Below are 15,276 nucleotides of genomic sequence, written 5' to 3' on the forward strand. Positions count from 1 at the left end.
ATGGTTGACCCTAAGAATACTGCTGTGAAGTGGAGTAAGATGAGGATAGAGAAGTGTGCATTGGGTTTAGTAACATATGGTCATTGGTGACACAAGAACAGATTCGATGAAGGGATGATGATGAAAACCAAACAGTAAAGAGAAGAAAAATGACTGAAATTGAGGGCATAAAGACTGTGTGATGAAAACAGAAGTTTGACTAGGAAGAGTTCCAGAGAAATGAGGCTGTACCTGGAGAAAAAATCTGGGGGCCACGGATTTTTAGTTCTAAGAGTCTAGTACATATAATCTGAAGAGAATAATCTGGCAGAAAGAGAAAGATTGTCAAGGCAAAGAGAGAATAATCTAAGAATAAAGTCCTTATAAAGATTAAAAACAGAAATGGTATAATAAACACAAATGGAGGGAATGGCCTTTGATAGAGTGGGTGCACTTTCTTCATTAAAACAGGAGGAAAGATAAGATGATATAGAAGCAAGTATAGATAGATTTATGGAAACCCTGGTGGCGCAGTGGTTAAGTGTACAGCTGCTAACCAAAGGGTTGGCAGTTCGAACCCGCCAGGCGCTCCTTGGAAACTCTATGGGGCAGTTCTACTCTGTCCTATAGGGTCGCTATGAGTTGGAATCGACTTGACGGCACTGGGTTTGGTTTTTTGGTTTTAGTATAGATAGATTTGTAGAAAGAAAGAAGAGTTTCTGAGGATGGATTTTACTTTCTCATTTAAGTATATGAAAACAACTGAGAGTTATCAGAAGGCCTAGATGAAAGGTTAACAAATCTCACATTTAAAGCCAAGGTGAAGGAGAATGAGTAGCTAGAGGGTTAGGAAGAGAACAAGGAGCATATGGTATAATGAAAGCCCTGAGTAAACATCTATCTATAAAAAATAGTAGAGGTTAAAAGAAGGAACAAAATGCCATACAATAATATTACGTCAAGCCATTAGAAAGAAAAAGAGTTTAGAGAAAGTAGAAGATTTCTGTGAGCTCAGTATATATAAGAATTGTAGATTATATAATTAGTTTCTCTTATTTTTTAACTCAATTAACTGCAAAAGTGATCTTGTATTGTGAAAATTATCCAAATGCAATGACTCTGTGTGGGGATCTTCATTAAAACAGCTATCACTAATTAACTGTTAGTTAGACACAATTTATGGAAGAATTACAAACAGATTTGCATTAGAGATAGAGGGCTGGGCAAATGGTGTTAATGACAACATATTTGTTAAAATGCGTTTCTAGGCTTCCTAGAAAATTTTTTGACAAATCTTCTAACTCATAGCAAAATGTTATTTGAAGTTACCTTAAATTGAAAAATTTTAGGTGATTCGTTATACTTTTCTGAGTTTTTCAAGTGGATTACTTATAGCTTTTGCTAGAGAAAGAATGAATTAGGAGAATTACATCTATATATTAAAAGACATACACAGCTATTTTTTGGTTGTATGTATTTAATTTGAAATTCATAACTTAGAGTCAGCATGAATTGCAATAAATGGATCCTCAGCAGAGTTGCTAATGGAAAAGTTAGCTTTGCCATCACTGGAAACATAGATTTTAATTCCTGTGCAGTTGCCGTCACTTTTATCTCCAGAAATGACATCACAATATGTGCCAGCAGGAAGACCAGTTTGCAAAGTTACAAATAATGACCTGTAAAATAAAATTTAAGATGTAACTTGAATTCAACACAATGAAAAGCAAGAATACAGACTATTTTTAAAACAGAGAAACAGCTTAAATTTGTGCCTTAGCACTCTAAGCAGTCAAACTCTCAGTGAGAAGAAAATCCACCACCAAGACCTCTCCATTGGATGTGAATAGATTTCTCTGGATCAAAAAAGATTTTCATAGGAGGACCAGTGATTCCTTACTGTAGTGAATATTACCAAAAAGTTAAGGTTGAAGAATATCAGTGAAGATTTGAGGGACTTGCCACTCTCAGATAAAATTTTAAGATAGTGATTTCTCTTAAGAACTTCAACTTGGTTATTTCTTCAAAAATCTCATTTTTCAATAGGCTAAAATGAATTTGTGCCGGGGTAAAAATAATCAGGCATTTTCTGTGAAGAAGTGTGTGGTTTTAAACATAAAGCTGTTTTACATAAATTTAGCTTGGTTCTCCTAACTGCAAAAGAAAACAATTAAAAGGATTAGCCACCGGCTCTTTTGGCAAGAAAGTTTGCGGATAAGTTGACCTTTTTCTCAGTAAAATATAATCTAGGCTTTAATAAGTTAAGCATAAGTGAAAGCTGACTTTGGACTAAGACATTTCAACTGCAAAGAGCTCCAGTTCTGCATATGAGGAAATCAATATAGTAGAGGCCGGGGATGTAAGTATCACAAATGAAAGTTTCAGAACTAAAACACAAAAATCACCTGAGGCAAATCATTGACCATGAGAAACATATTCTTTATGCATATGCTTTAAAAATTGTCTCAAGGAGACAGAGAAGAGAAGAAGACCAAATAACAAGATACATAAGGAGTTAGTGAATGAGCTGGAAAAGGAATATTTCAGTACTGAGACAGTACTTTTTTTAAAATTATTAAACAAAATAGGACTTGATGACATGTACTTCTAGAGTTTTCCCAACGCTTCTTTTAACTCCTTGTTTATTTTGTGTAGGGTGTGTGTGCGTCCACGTACATGTGCACTGTATACCCACATGTTATGCAAGGGTACATAAAACAAACTTTACTAAACAGAAAACCCTTACAAACAGGGAACCAAGAGAATAAGTACCATCATCACTCTTCTTCCGACTTTTCTTTGAAATCTATTTTTTCTGAATCTACTGACTGAAAGGATTTTTCAGGTATCAGGAAAAAGTAAATGAACAGGAAAAAAAAAAAGAATAAACAAAAAACCTACTAGTATAAACTGCTATGCTAAATTGTTACCTACTTACCAGTCATCATTGTTAAAGACAATAAATCCTTTGTTTCCCCTTCCAAAAGCCACTTGGTTGCTTCCATTATCCCACCAGTTTGTAAAAGGCTGGCCATCAACTACATTACGGAAAGCAACCATGTTCCTAAAAAAAAAAAAAATTGCATAAAATGTTCATGAATACTTCAACAATTGAAAATAAAATGTTTTTTATAAAGTGTATTATTAGGTAATATCTCAAAATAAATATTCCCACTTTATTTGACGCCATCGATGTTCACAGACCCAGTCATTGCCACAAGTAGTGTCTGGATTAATTGTAACTTCTTTAATTTCGTCATCATTATTTGGTGGCCCGACCCAAGCATTAACATCCTAAATTAGAAAAAAAAAAAGTTCAGATTTTGAACATTACATACATTTGCCTCTTCTTTTCCTGTATAACAAATCTAATCTTTCTTACTGGTTATTTGTGTCTCTGCAGTCCCTTTAATTAGAATCTAGTTCCTTTAGTGTTTTTACGGCCCTTTACAAAGTCCTCTCCCCAGTCTTCAACCTCCAGGGGTAAGATTTTTTTATCCTCCATTTTCTTTCCAAGAAGATGCAACTGTTTATTAACATTACTATAGGCAATGCAATGTCATTGAAAAGGTAAGGGCTTTAGTGCCAGAAAACCAGGAATAAAACACAGGCTTTATTATTACTAGCTAAAGAAACTTAGTCAGTATACTTAATTTCTCAGAGCTTCAGTTTCATCATCTATAAAATAGGGATGTTACTGGTTGCTGTAAGAAATAAAAGTACTTTGAATATAATAATTACTCAATAAATATTAGTTACACTTTTCTATTTGGATAAATATACTAATCAATCCAACACAGTATTCTTTACTCAGTTGATCAAATTTTTAATATTGCCTTTTTCGGATTGGTACTTTTTAAGAAAATGCAAGGTTGGGGGAGAACAGGGTAGTCTAGGAGGGATGTTAGTGTAAAATAACATTATTATGATGAATAGTAGAAAAACTAAGAGTTACCAGCATGGAGAAGTCTGTGAAAGGCAAATTCCATCAAATATTTGAAGGAATGTTATGGGGGCAAAGGTGAAACACAGTCCATGACTTTTAAAATGACTCTAAAATAATACCAAATAGTAGAAATTTTAAGAAATTGGTCCAATATAAAGAGATGCCTTGTAAATATTAAAGATGCCTGAAAAAAGAAGGAGTTGCTGTATGAAGTAGTGGGCTTCTCAAATTGAAAGGAATCTAGAAGAAATCAATAAACATCTGGCTAGTTTGTAGTGAAAATGATTTTCTGTTAGGTTGCTTTATGATGCTGATTCTAAAATCTTCAGTTTAAAATCTTCCACCAGCATTCCAAATATTTTCAAAATCTTATTTCTCAGTTCCTTTTAAAAATCACTAATCAGATTAATATCTTTACCATATCCCAAACATTTTTTTCATTCTTGTCTTTCCTGCAGTAGGCTGCAAATTTCTCTTCTTTGTTGTTGCTCTTAGGTGTGCTCGAGTCAGTTCCAATTCATACCTATCCCATGAACAACAGAACAAAACAGTGTCCAGGCCGGCACTATCCTCAAAATCATTGTGTGTTTGAACACATTTTTGCAGCCACTGTGTCAATCCATCTCCTTGAGGATCTTCCCCTTTTTCACTGACTGTCTACCAACCATGATGTTCTTCTCTAGGGACAGAGCCCTCCTGATAACAAGTTCAAAGTACGTAACACAAAGTCTCACCGTCCTCCCTTATAAAGAGCATTCTGGCAGTACTTCTTATAAGACAGGTTTGTTCGTTATTCTGCATGTCAATGGTATATTCAATATTCTTCACCAACACCATGTTTCGAAGGAATCAATCCTTCTTCGGTTTTCCTTATCCATTGCCCAGCTTTCCCAGGCATACGACACAATGAAAATACCATGGCTTGGGGCAGGTACACCTTAGTCCTCAAAGTGACTTCTTTGCTTTTTAACATTTTAAAGAGATCTACTGCAGCAGACTTGGAGATGCAAGACTTTGATTTCTTGACTGCTGCTTCCACGGGCATTGATTGTGGATCTAAGTAAAATGAAATCTTTGACAATTTCAATCTTTTCTCCATTTGTCATGATGTTATTGATTGGTCCAATTGTGAGGATTTTTATTTTCTTTCTGTTGAGATGTAGCCTTTGATTGTCATCAGTGAGATCAGTAAGTGCTTCAAGCCCTCTTCACTTTCAGCAGGCAAGATTGTGTCATCTGCATAACGCAGGTCGTTAATGAGTCTTCCACCAATCCTGATGCCAGGTTCTTCTTCATACAGTCCAGCTTCTCAGATTATTTGCTCAGCATACAGATTAAGTATGGTGAAAGGAATCAACCCTGTCACATACCTTTCCTGATTTTACACCACACAGCCTCCCCTTGCTCTGTTCGAAAGACTGTCTCTTTGTCTATGTACAGGTTAAGCATGAGCACAATTAAGTGTTCTGGAATTCCCATTCTTCGCAATGTTATCCATAATTTGTCATGATCCACACAGTCGAATGCCTTTGGATAGTCAATAAAACACAGGTAAACATCTTCATGGTATCCTCTGCTTTCAGCCAAGATCAATATGACAACAGCAATGATATCCCTTGTTCCACGTCCTCTTTTGAATCCTGCTTGAATTTCTGGCAGTTCCCTGTCAATGTGCTGCTGCAACCCTTTTTTAATTATCTTCAGCAAAATCTCTCCTTAATATATATAATTTGCTTTTTTATGTAAGAAACTTTGTCTATTTAATCTCAGCTTCACCTCATCTGGATCATTTCTTTACTTTGCATTCCAAAGAACTTTCAAAAAAGTATTGAACAAATATTTATTTTGCTCTTTTTTTATGGGCAGGCACTGCTTTAAGTCCTTTTCAAGTGTTAACTTGTGTAATCCTCATACCAATCCTATGAGATAGGTAACCATGAAAAGCATATATTTAATTCTCTGTAACTTGCTCTTATTTTTGAAGGTTTTTTAGGGGGGGATATATTTGTCATATTTCTGAAACAGCTTGCTTGCTCTTTGACAACAGAGATCATGAATTTTAATTCTTTAATACTCACAGTATTACTTCGATCAGAGTCCTGAATCAAGTTTATACTTAATTAATATTTGGTAAATAAATAAATGTGAAACTAAAACAACATTTCTTTCCTTTTCTTGAGAAGAAGATATTTTGGACAAATCAAAACTTACTTTTCCATTCTCAAAATATCTTGGCCAATGGAAACTTGACATTACTCGTGTAAATCCATAAGGATGAGCGAGCATAAATCCAACTCCCATTTTATACAGTCTGAAAGTTACAAAGTGATGTTATCACTGAAGGCAAAATACTTTTTTACAATCATTAAAAGGTAGGTAAAAAGGGGGAAAATTTGTTTCTACCTAGCATCAAAGAATGTAAGAATAGATGCTCCTCCAGCTCCATGTCCTCGCTGATTGTCATGGTTATCCACAAAGACAACTGCTTTGTCAGAAGGCATGAAACCCCAGCCTTCTCCCCAGTTCCTGTTTAAAGAAAAAAAAGACAGTAACCTAACTATGCATCTCTTTTATAGCATCCTCAAGTTAAATTCTCTGTCCAATTAAGTGGCTTTTATGTAGGACTGTGTGTTGTATGTTAAGTACCAAACCCCAGTGCCGTCGAGTCGATCCTGACTCATAGCGACCCTTTAGGACAGAGTAGAACTGCCCCGTAGAGTTTCCAAGGAGTGCCTGGTGGATTCGAACTGCTGACCCTTTAGTTAGCAGCCATAGCACTTAACCACTATGCCACCAGGGTTTCCATGTTAACTACATAGGCACATAAATACAGATTATTTACAAAAATATGATTATGGTATGGATTTCTTGTGTTTTATTCATGTTATACGTATAAGATTTTGTTATAGAAAGATTCTTTTACCCACTTCAATGTATTGTAATTTAGATGGATTTCAATAGGGTCAACATACATAACATTGTAAAGAATGGAAGCAAACAAACAAAAAAACCCGTTGCTGTGGAATTGATTCTGACTCATATTGACCCTACGGGAGAGAGTAGAACTGCCCCTTAGGGTTTCTGAGGAGCTGCTGGTGGATTCGAACTGCTGACCTTTTGGTTAGAAGCTAGCTCTTCACCGCTGCACCACCAGGACTCCAAAGAACAGCAAACTAAGTTAAAATAGGCTTCAATATTGTACTCTTATATAAACACCCACTGCATTTTAATATTTCAAATTAGTTAATTGATATATATAAATTCCATAATATGGCACTTTTTAAGAAGCCCCGGTGACTCAGTGGTTAAGAGTTTGGCTGCTAACCAAAAGGTCAACAGTTCAAATCCACAAGGTGTTCCTTGGAAACCCTATGGGGCAGTTCTACTCAGCCCTGTAGAGTCACTATGAGTTGGAAGTGACTCGATGGTAACAGGTTTGTTTTTTTTTTCATTTGACATTTTTTAAATGGTAGGATCATTTTAATAATAACCTGACCATAACAGATTATATACAAATAGTAGCCAAATCTAATATAATCATACCATACATAGATTAAAATATTTTGGTTATGTTTTGAGTTTCTAGATATACTTCCTTGTGATTGGCATGATATCAATGACCAACTGAAGTTTGGGGATCTATAATACTTATTACTAATATTTGAATCCTTGACTGTTGTCTAAATAAAAGAAGGTTCTAAGATGAAAACTCATATTGAGAAAATACATCTAACAGACCTATGAAATAATTCAAATAACAAATCATATTGTATTTACTTCAAGTAAGACATCTTTTCTCCATTCCACTTGCGCAGAACTGTGCCTAGTTTTGCACCATACTTGAATTCTGTCACATGGCCATTTCCAAAGTACTCACTGCCTTTAATTGGCTCACCACCCATATCAATTACCTAGTGGAAATACAGAAAAAAGTAGCATTCTACATAAGGACTGTAAAGTATTTTAGCCAACAAATTAATATAGATAAAAAAGCTTAAACAATTTGAGATGCACAAAATTGTTTTCCTTACACCAAAAGTCTTATTTAGCTATAGTGTATACTACAATATTAAAAGAAACATAAAGACAAGACAGGCTTGTCATCTTGTGAAAATGCTGATATAATTTAATCTTGTATATAAATAATAACAATAATAATAAAAAAAACACTACCTGCCCAGCAACATTTCTATGGGCTTGATAAATATTATCTCATTAATTCTGCAAAGAAAACTAAGACATAACCATTATCATTAGCTCCTCTCTTCATATGTAAAAATTGTGTCACAAAGAGGTAAATCAATTTGCCCAAATTCACACAGATAATAACTCTATAGCAAAGATTCAGACACTGTCTGACTAGCTCCACACAACAACTATATTATTCTTTCACTTCCATACTATCTCTGGGGAAATAGTAAATGAAACAGTAAAGTTCACAGCCTAAACAAATTCTCTGTATTTCCATAGAACTTACTATGATAAAGAGTTAGATGTGCTATCTCTGAACCAAAGGAAGTAAAAAAACAAAAAATACTGTTTTATATAAATGACCCACCCATTAACCTAAATAAATATTTAATTGAATCTGCCATTTATTTTCTAATGAATGAAATGCTATTGTTTTATAGGCACATATATGTATTGATGTACCTCCTGGTAAATGAAAGCTTTACTTCCTTCAGGGAACCAACTTGTATTTAGATTATGCAGTTTATCCAAAATCGCCTTCACGTCTCCAGGCCACATGTGCTTGGAAGCATCAATTCTGAATCCTGCCACACCAATGTCAATGAGGTGGTTCAGATACTCAGCAATCTTGGAACGCACATAATCTTTCTCCAGAGCAAGATCAAGAAGACTAACCAGACGACAATCCCTGACCTGTTAAGGTAAAAATTTTGTGATCAATATATAAAAAATCATCTTTCATCTTAGAATCCATTTGATTTTTTTGTTCATTCATTTATTCATCAGTGGATACTTCTAGAGCGCCTTCTTTGCTTTGAGCACTGGAGATATTAACATTCTAGTATAGACACGACTTTGAAATATTGTCTAGCCTGAAAATGGAGACTGTAAGAAATAAAGTGGATGAGCTTCTTAATTGACTGGAATCTTTTTTAATGATCTGAATTTCTTTCTTTCTTCTTCTTTTTTTTTCAATCAATCAGTCAGATCTGGAATCCTTCTGTTTTTCTCAGGAATCTAAATCTTTTTAAAATAACTTTCAATAAGCTCTATGCAGATAATTAAAAATATAGGCAAGTCTTTATTCAGACAACTATTATTTTTTTAAGAAATTACCTGATAAGGATCAGTATAGTTCTCAATATCTCCACTTCCAGTTTTACATTTACCATCATTAAAATCCCAGTGAGAGTATGGGACTGCTGGAAAATCCTTACTTCCAGGGTTGAAGTAACTTCCGCAAGTACTGTTTGTTCCTGCACTCACACCACTTCCACACATATGATTAATTACAGCATCCGCATAAATACGAACCTGAAAAGCAAAGTTTCTATTTCAGTTTGACTTATAGAGAGGTAGAAATCAAGTATTATTGGTTAAAGTTTATAGCATACAAATAGAATTCCAAAATATTTCCTTGTTATTTTATAACTTATGTTCCTTGAAGACCAAAGGTCAAGTGTGAAAGGTAACTAAGATGAACTGAAGGCCTACATGCATTCTACCCATTTTGGTAATATTTACAATTATGATAAACTGAAAGAACCAGAAATTTCCATAACTATAAAGAGATACAAAGAGCCTTTTCTTGAGAAATAATCAGAAGAGACAGGAAAGATTATTGTATTTTGACATTTCACTGGGTCACCCTGAGAAAGAAGCAGCCAACCTTTATTCTCTACTTAGGATTTGAAGAGGGGGAGTAGATATTAGTCTTTCATTATGTTCCTCACCAAAGACAGAAAATAACTGTATACATCAATAAATCTATGGGGAAAAGATCAATAAATTTTGGGTGAGACACAAGTCAAATAAAAGTGACAGCAAACATTGTAACTGGAATATGTAATTCCTAACTAGAAAAGTGTTGCCAAGAAATGTTACTAATTATAAGGGTTAAGAGCTGATGTTTTGCTCTGAGTACATTCAGTTATAAACTTTGGCTTACATCTTAACAAATAAGTGGCACATATAAAAACATTTACAAATGTTGCACATGATGCAATAGTTAATTTTGATTTATAGCTAAAGTGTGAAGTGAAATATAAAATTTTAAAACTATGGAAAACTCTGTTGAAGAGGAGAAAGGCAGGAAAGACAGACAGAGCCAACATGGTGCTATAGATAGAAGCACCATGCCTTCCCTCTGCAACAAAGACCCAAAAAACTAGGTAAAACAGATACAAACATCAATTATGGAACCCTAAGCATCAAATGAAGGGATAAAGAACTAGTTAAAGCACCAAGTGGAAGAAGAAACTGAGACATAACAGAGAAAGAGGAGAGACATGGAGTGGAGGTGCCCTGCCAGCTAATCAGGACAGGTTTGCAGTCTTGGAGGATAGCCACCAATGACTAAATACAGGGAGTACAGGAAGGCAATTTCATGGAGTTCCCAACAGAAGTCAGAGCACCCAGCTCTGTGCTGCCTCTACCCCTTCCTGAGGGGCCCAGAACACTGCCCAGTGAGGGAAAAATCTGCTTGCTGAAACCCTGATTCTACCCCACCCCCAAAGGACAGTTCCTTCAGCATCATATATTTTTATTTTTTTTGTTTATTCTCTCTCATTCCCTTCCTTCCTTTCCTTTCTCCCAGCCACTTAGCCTAGTGCACAGACTCTCTCTTTCTCGATGGGCTGTGCCATACTGCTCAGAGGGTCACCAGCACGGCCTCCAGGGGTCTGCCCCACCCCCAAGCACTGACTCCTACTGCACCACAATTTCATTTATTTTTACTATTTCCTCTTCATTTTTTTAAAAACTTCTGTTTCTTGCTCTTCTTTCCCTTTCTCACTTAGCTGTGCACATCAGGTACTTTCTCTCCCCTACTGCCTCTCTGCACCACGTGAGGAGTGCCTCGGCCACAAGTCGGACCCAACCCCATGCTGCCCCCCAAGCCCTACCAAGCCAAGTGCCACAATAGCAAAAAGATGGAAACAACCTAAATGCCCATCAACAGATGAATGGGTAAGCAAGCTATGGTACATACACACAATGGAATACTATGCAATGATAAAGAACAATGATGAATCTGTAAAACATCTCACCACATGGATGAATCTGGAGGGCATTATGCTGAGTGAAATGTCAATCACAAAAGAACAAATACTGTATGAAACCCCTATTATAAAAACTCATGAAAATGTTTACACACAGAAAGAAACAATCTTTGATGGTTACAAGGGAGGGGTGGGGTGGGAAGGGAAAAACACTAACCAGATAGTAGATAAGGGGTAACTCTGGTGAAGGGTAAGACAATACATAATACTGGGGAAGTCGGCCTAACTTGACTAAGGCAAAGTCATGAAGACTCATAGACACATCCAAATTCCCTGAGTGTCATATCATCTAGTATTGCTGTAACAGAAATACCATAAGTGGATGAATTTAACAAACAAAAGTTTATTCTCTCATAGTCTAGTAGGCTAGAAGTTCAAATTCAGGGACTTAGCTCCAGGGGAAGACTTTTTCTGTCAGCTTTGGAGGAAGATCCTTGTCATCAATCTTCCCCTGGACTAGGAGCTTCTCCTTGCAGGAATCCTGAGTCCAAAGGACAAATTCTGCTCTCAGAGCTGCTTTTTTGGTGGTATGAGGTCCGCTATTGTCTCTGCTCATTTCTCTCTTTTATATCTCAAAAGAGATTGGCTCAAGACACAATCCAAACTTGTAGATTGAGTGTTGCCTCATTAACATAACTACTACCTATCCCACCTCATGAACATCATAGAGGTAGGATTTACAACATGTAGGAAAAAATCACATCAGATGGCCAAATGGTGGACAATCACACAATACTAGGAATAATGGCCTAGCCAAATTGATACACATATTTTGGGGGGACACAATTCAATCCATGACACTGAGGGACCTAGTTACTGGGCTGAAGACTAGAGGCCATGGCCCCAGGGGACATCTAGCACAATTGGCATAACATAGTTTATAAAGAAAATGTTCTACATCCTATTTTGGTGAGTAGCATCTGGGATCTTAAAAGCTTGTAAGCATCATCTATGTCTACTGGTCCCACCCTGTCTAGAGCAAGAGAGATTGAAGAAAACCAAAGACATAGGGAAATACTAATGGACCACAACTACCACAGCCTCCATCAGACTGAGTCCAGCACTACTAGATGGTGCCTGGCTACCACCACCGACTGATATGACAAGGATTACAAGAGAGGGTCCCAGACAGAGCGAGAGAAAAATGTAGAATAAAATTCAAACTCACACGCACACAAAAAAAGACCTGACTTACTGGTCTGACAGAGACTGGAGAAACCCAGAGAAAATAGCTCCCAAACACGCTTTTAACTCAGTACTGCAATCACTCCTCAAGTTTACCCATCAGCCAAAGATTAGACAGGCCTATAAAACCAACAGTAGCACCCGTAGTTCAACCATGTATGGGCATACCAGCCCAGGGGGCAAGGATGAGAAGGCAATGGGGAAAGGAAAGCCAGACAAATGGAAATGAGGAGCCCAAGGTCAAGAAGGGGAGAGTGTTGAGATGTTGCAGGCTTGGCAACCAATGTCACAAAACAATATATATGTTAATTGTTTAATGAGAAACTAATTTGCTCTGTAAACTTTCAACTAAAGCAAAAAAGAAAAAACAGGCAGGAAGAGAAATTGTTTTCCTACATAATATTTTAAATGAAACTTTAATTCACTTACACCAACGTTATTGCATCTAGTCACCATGTCTTTGAATTCATCTTCATTTCCAGATCTTGTACATAACTTGTAGCTAATTGGTTGGTATCTTTCCCACCAAGGTCTTGGAGGGTTATTGATTATAGCATTTTCACTGGGTGGAGAAACCTACAAATAAAACAATCCTAATAAGTATTAAATTATGGATTTCTTTATATCATCGGGTGTGGTAGAAACTAATGAATAATCTAGAATTATTTCCGAATCTTTTCATATGTAGCACATTTCTTTACAACCACTTGAAAATATTAACAGCACATTAGAGATGTCCTGCTGAAGAAGATCATATCAAAACCAAAAGATAAAGTTGCTAACAATACTGAATTTTTTTTCCTCAGAAAATTGTCTTATTAGAGTACTTGCATGTGAAGTAAAAAGTTCACAGATACAGATTAGAATACCGTTTACTATAGGCACTGCAAAATTTGCAATTTATACTATGAACAATACCCACCTGAACCCCTCCAAATCCATTGGGAGCTAAGTATCGCTCACATTCAAGAGCAATATCAGCCCAGCGCCACTCAAACAGATGGACAATAGATGTTCCTCCAGGATTTGTATGTGGGGTATACTGAGCCCAACAGAATGCAATGGCTGAAAGTAATAGAAAGAACTTCATTTTGCTTAGAAGTCCACAGTGTTCTTTCCAGCAACTATTTATATCCCTGTAAGAAGCATATTTTACAAAGAAAATGTTAACATGAACAAATACTTGGAGCACAAACTATTTACAGGCATACCTTGTTTTATTGCACTTCAGTTAATTGTGTTTCACAGATATTGGGTTTTTTACAAATGGAATGTTTGCAGCAGCCCTGTGTCTAGCAAGTTTATCAGCACAATGTTTCCAACAACACGAGTTCACTTTGTGTCTGTGTGTGTCATTTTGTTAATTCTCATAATATTTCAAACTTTTTCATTATTACTATATCTGCTGTGGTAATCTGTGATCAGTGATCTTTGATGTTACTATAGTAATTGTTTTGGGACACGATAAACTGTACCCATATAAGACAGTGTCTTGGTCATCTAGTGCTGCTATAACAGAAATACCACAGGTGGATGGCTTTAACAAAGAGAAATTTATTTTCTCACAGTCTAGTAGGCTAAAAGAAAAAAACCCAGTGCCGTTGAGTTGATTCCGACTCATAGCGACCCTATAGGACAGGGTAGAACTGCCCCATAGAGTTTCCAAGGAGCGCATGTACAAATTTAGGGCATCTGCTCCACAGGGAAGTCTCTCTGTCTTTGTTGGCTCTGGAGGAAGGTCCTTGTCTTCAGTCTTCCCTTGGTCTAGGAGGTTCTCTGCCCAGGGACCCCAAGTCCAAAGGAGAAGCTCTGCTCCCAGTGCTTCTTTCTTGGTGGTATGAGGTACCCACTCTCTGCATTGCTTCCCTTTCCTTTTATCACTTGTAATATAAAAGGTGGTGCAGACCAGACTCCAGGGAAACCCCCTTAACATTGGTTCAGGGATGTGACCTTAGTAAGGGTGTTTCAATTCCACCCTAGTCCTCTTTAACACAAAATTAAAATCACAAAATGCAGGACAACCACACAACACTGGGAACCGTGGCTTAACCAAGGTGACACATATTTTTGGGGGACACAATTCAATCTATGACATTCCACCCTTTGGCCTCCAAAAATTCATGTCCTTTCTAGATGCAAGACACATTCACCCTCATTATATCATAGCAAAAGTATTAAATCAATTGCAAGTTCAAAATCTAAAACTTTCTCTTCATCTGTGAAATCTATAATACAAGCTATCTGCTTTCAAAGTACAATGGTGGAACAGGCACAAGCTAGACATTTCCATGAAAAATAGGAGAAATTGGAGGAAAAGAAGGCATAACAGGAACCAAGCAAGTCAGCAGAACACATTACTTTAGCCCTCAGGCTTGAAAATAGTCCTCTGTTCTCTGAAACCATTTATACAATGGCCCTGCCCTCCAGACTCTAGGTATTGGACACACTCTCCAGATTCTGAGTGGAGGCCCCTCAGCTCTGGGCTTCAGCTCTACCTTCCAGACCCACTAGGATAGCCTCCTAGTGCATCTGAGTGGTGACTGTACCCTTAGAAACACCAGAGGTCATGGCTCTGCCCTTTGAAACCTCAGAGGTCATAACCATACCTTTTGAGGCGGAGGCATCTCGTCTTTCTCTGTTCTTTGGTCCCTCAGCCCTTTGGACCTCACACCCACATCTGCTCTGCTGGCTCCAGTGTTCCAAAGTTGAGTAGCTTCACCAGTAAGTGCCCCGGGCATCCCACTCCGCAAGGAAGCCTCCTGCTCACAAGCACTCAGCTGTCTCTCTCTGTGTGTCGGCTCCAGTGCTATCTGGTGCTGGTCTCCTGGATCTGCTGGTGCCCATTCACTGCTGCTGCTGTTGGTCCCCTGCTGCTCTTTCTCACCGTCTGCTTCTTTTCCAGTGTTAACAGTTCTC

At 37.1% G+C, this 15,276-nt stretch overlaps 1 protein-coding gene across 6 annotated transcripts in view; it reads right to left on the reverse strand.

Annotated features, from left to right (window-relative positions):
- Positions 1-1,448: 1,448 nt before the first annotated feature.
- LOC126073501 (pancreatic alpha-amylase-like) overlaps positions 1,449-15,276 on the reverse strand; it is a 70,064-nt gene continuing 56,236 nt past the window's right edge. For all 6 annotated transcript variants that reach the window (XM_049880217.1, XM_049880218.1, XM_049880219.1 and 3 more), the window contains 10 exons: positions 13,283-13,496; positions 12,790-12,936; positions 9,233-9,430; positions 8,579-8,809; positions 7,703-7,836; positions 6,329-6,451; positions 6,137-6,236; positions 3,155-3,273; positions 2,918-3,043; positions 1,449-1,658 (listed from right to left, as the gene is read on the reverse strand). In XM_049880217.1, coding sequence (XP_049736174.1) covers positions 1,469-1,658; positions 2,918-3,043; positions 3,155-3,273; positions 6,137-6,236; positions 6,329-6,451; positions 7,703-7,836; positions 8,579-8,809; positions 9,233-9,430; positions 12,790-12,936; positions 13,283-13,496 — 1,582 coding nt within the window. In that variant the 3' untranslated portion in view covers positions 1,449-1,468. The remainder of the gene's footprint in view (positions 1,659-2,917; positions 3,044-3,154; positions 3,274-6,136; positions 6,237-6,328; positions 6,452-7,702; positions 7,837-8,578; positions 8,810-9,232; positions 9,431-12,789; positions 12,937-13,282; positions 13,497-15,276) is intronic.

This window comes from Elephas maximus, chromosome 3, assembly GCF_024166365.1.
Source record: "Elephas maximus indicus isolate mEleMax1 chromosome 3, mEleMax1 primary haplotype, whole genome shotgun sequence".
Classification (NCBI taxonomy): domain Eukaryota; kingdom Metazoa; phylum Chordata; class Mammalia; order Proboscidea; family Elephantidae; genus Elephas; species Elephas maximus.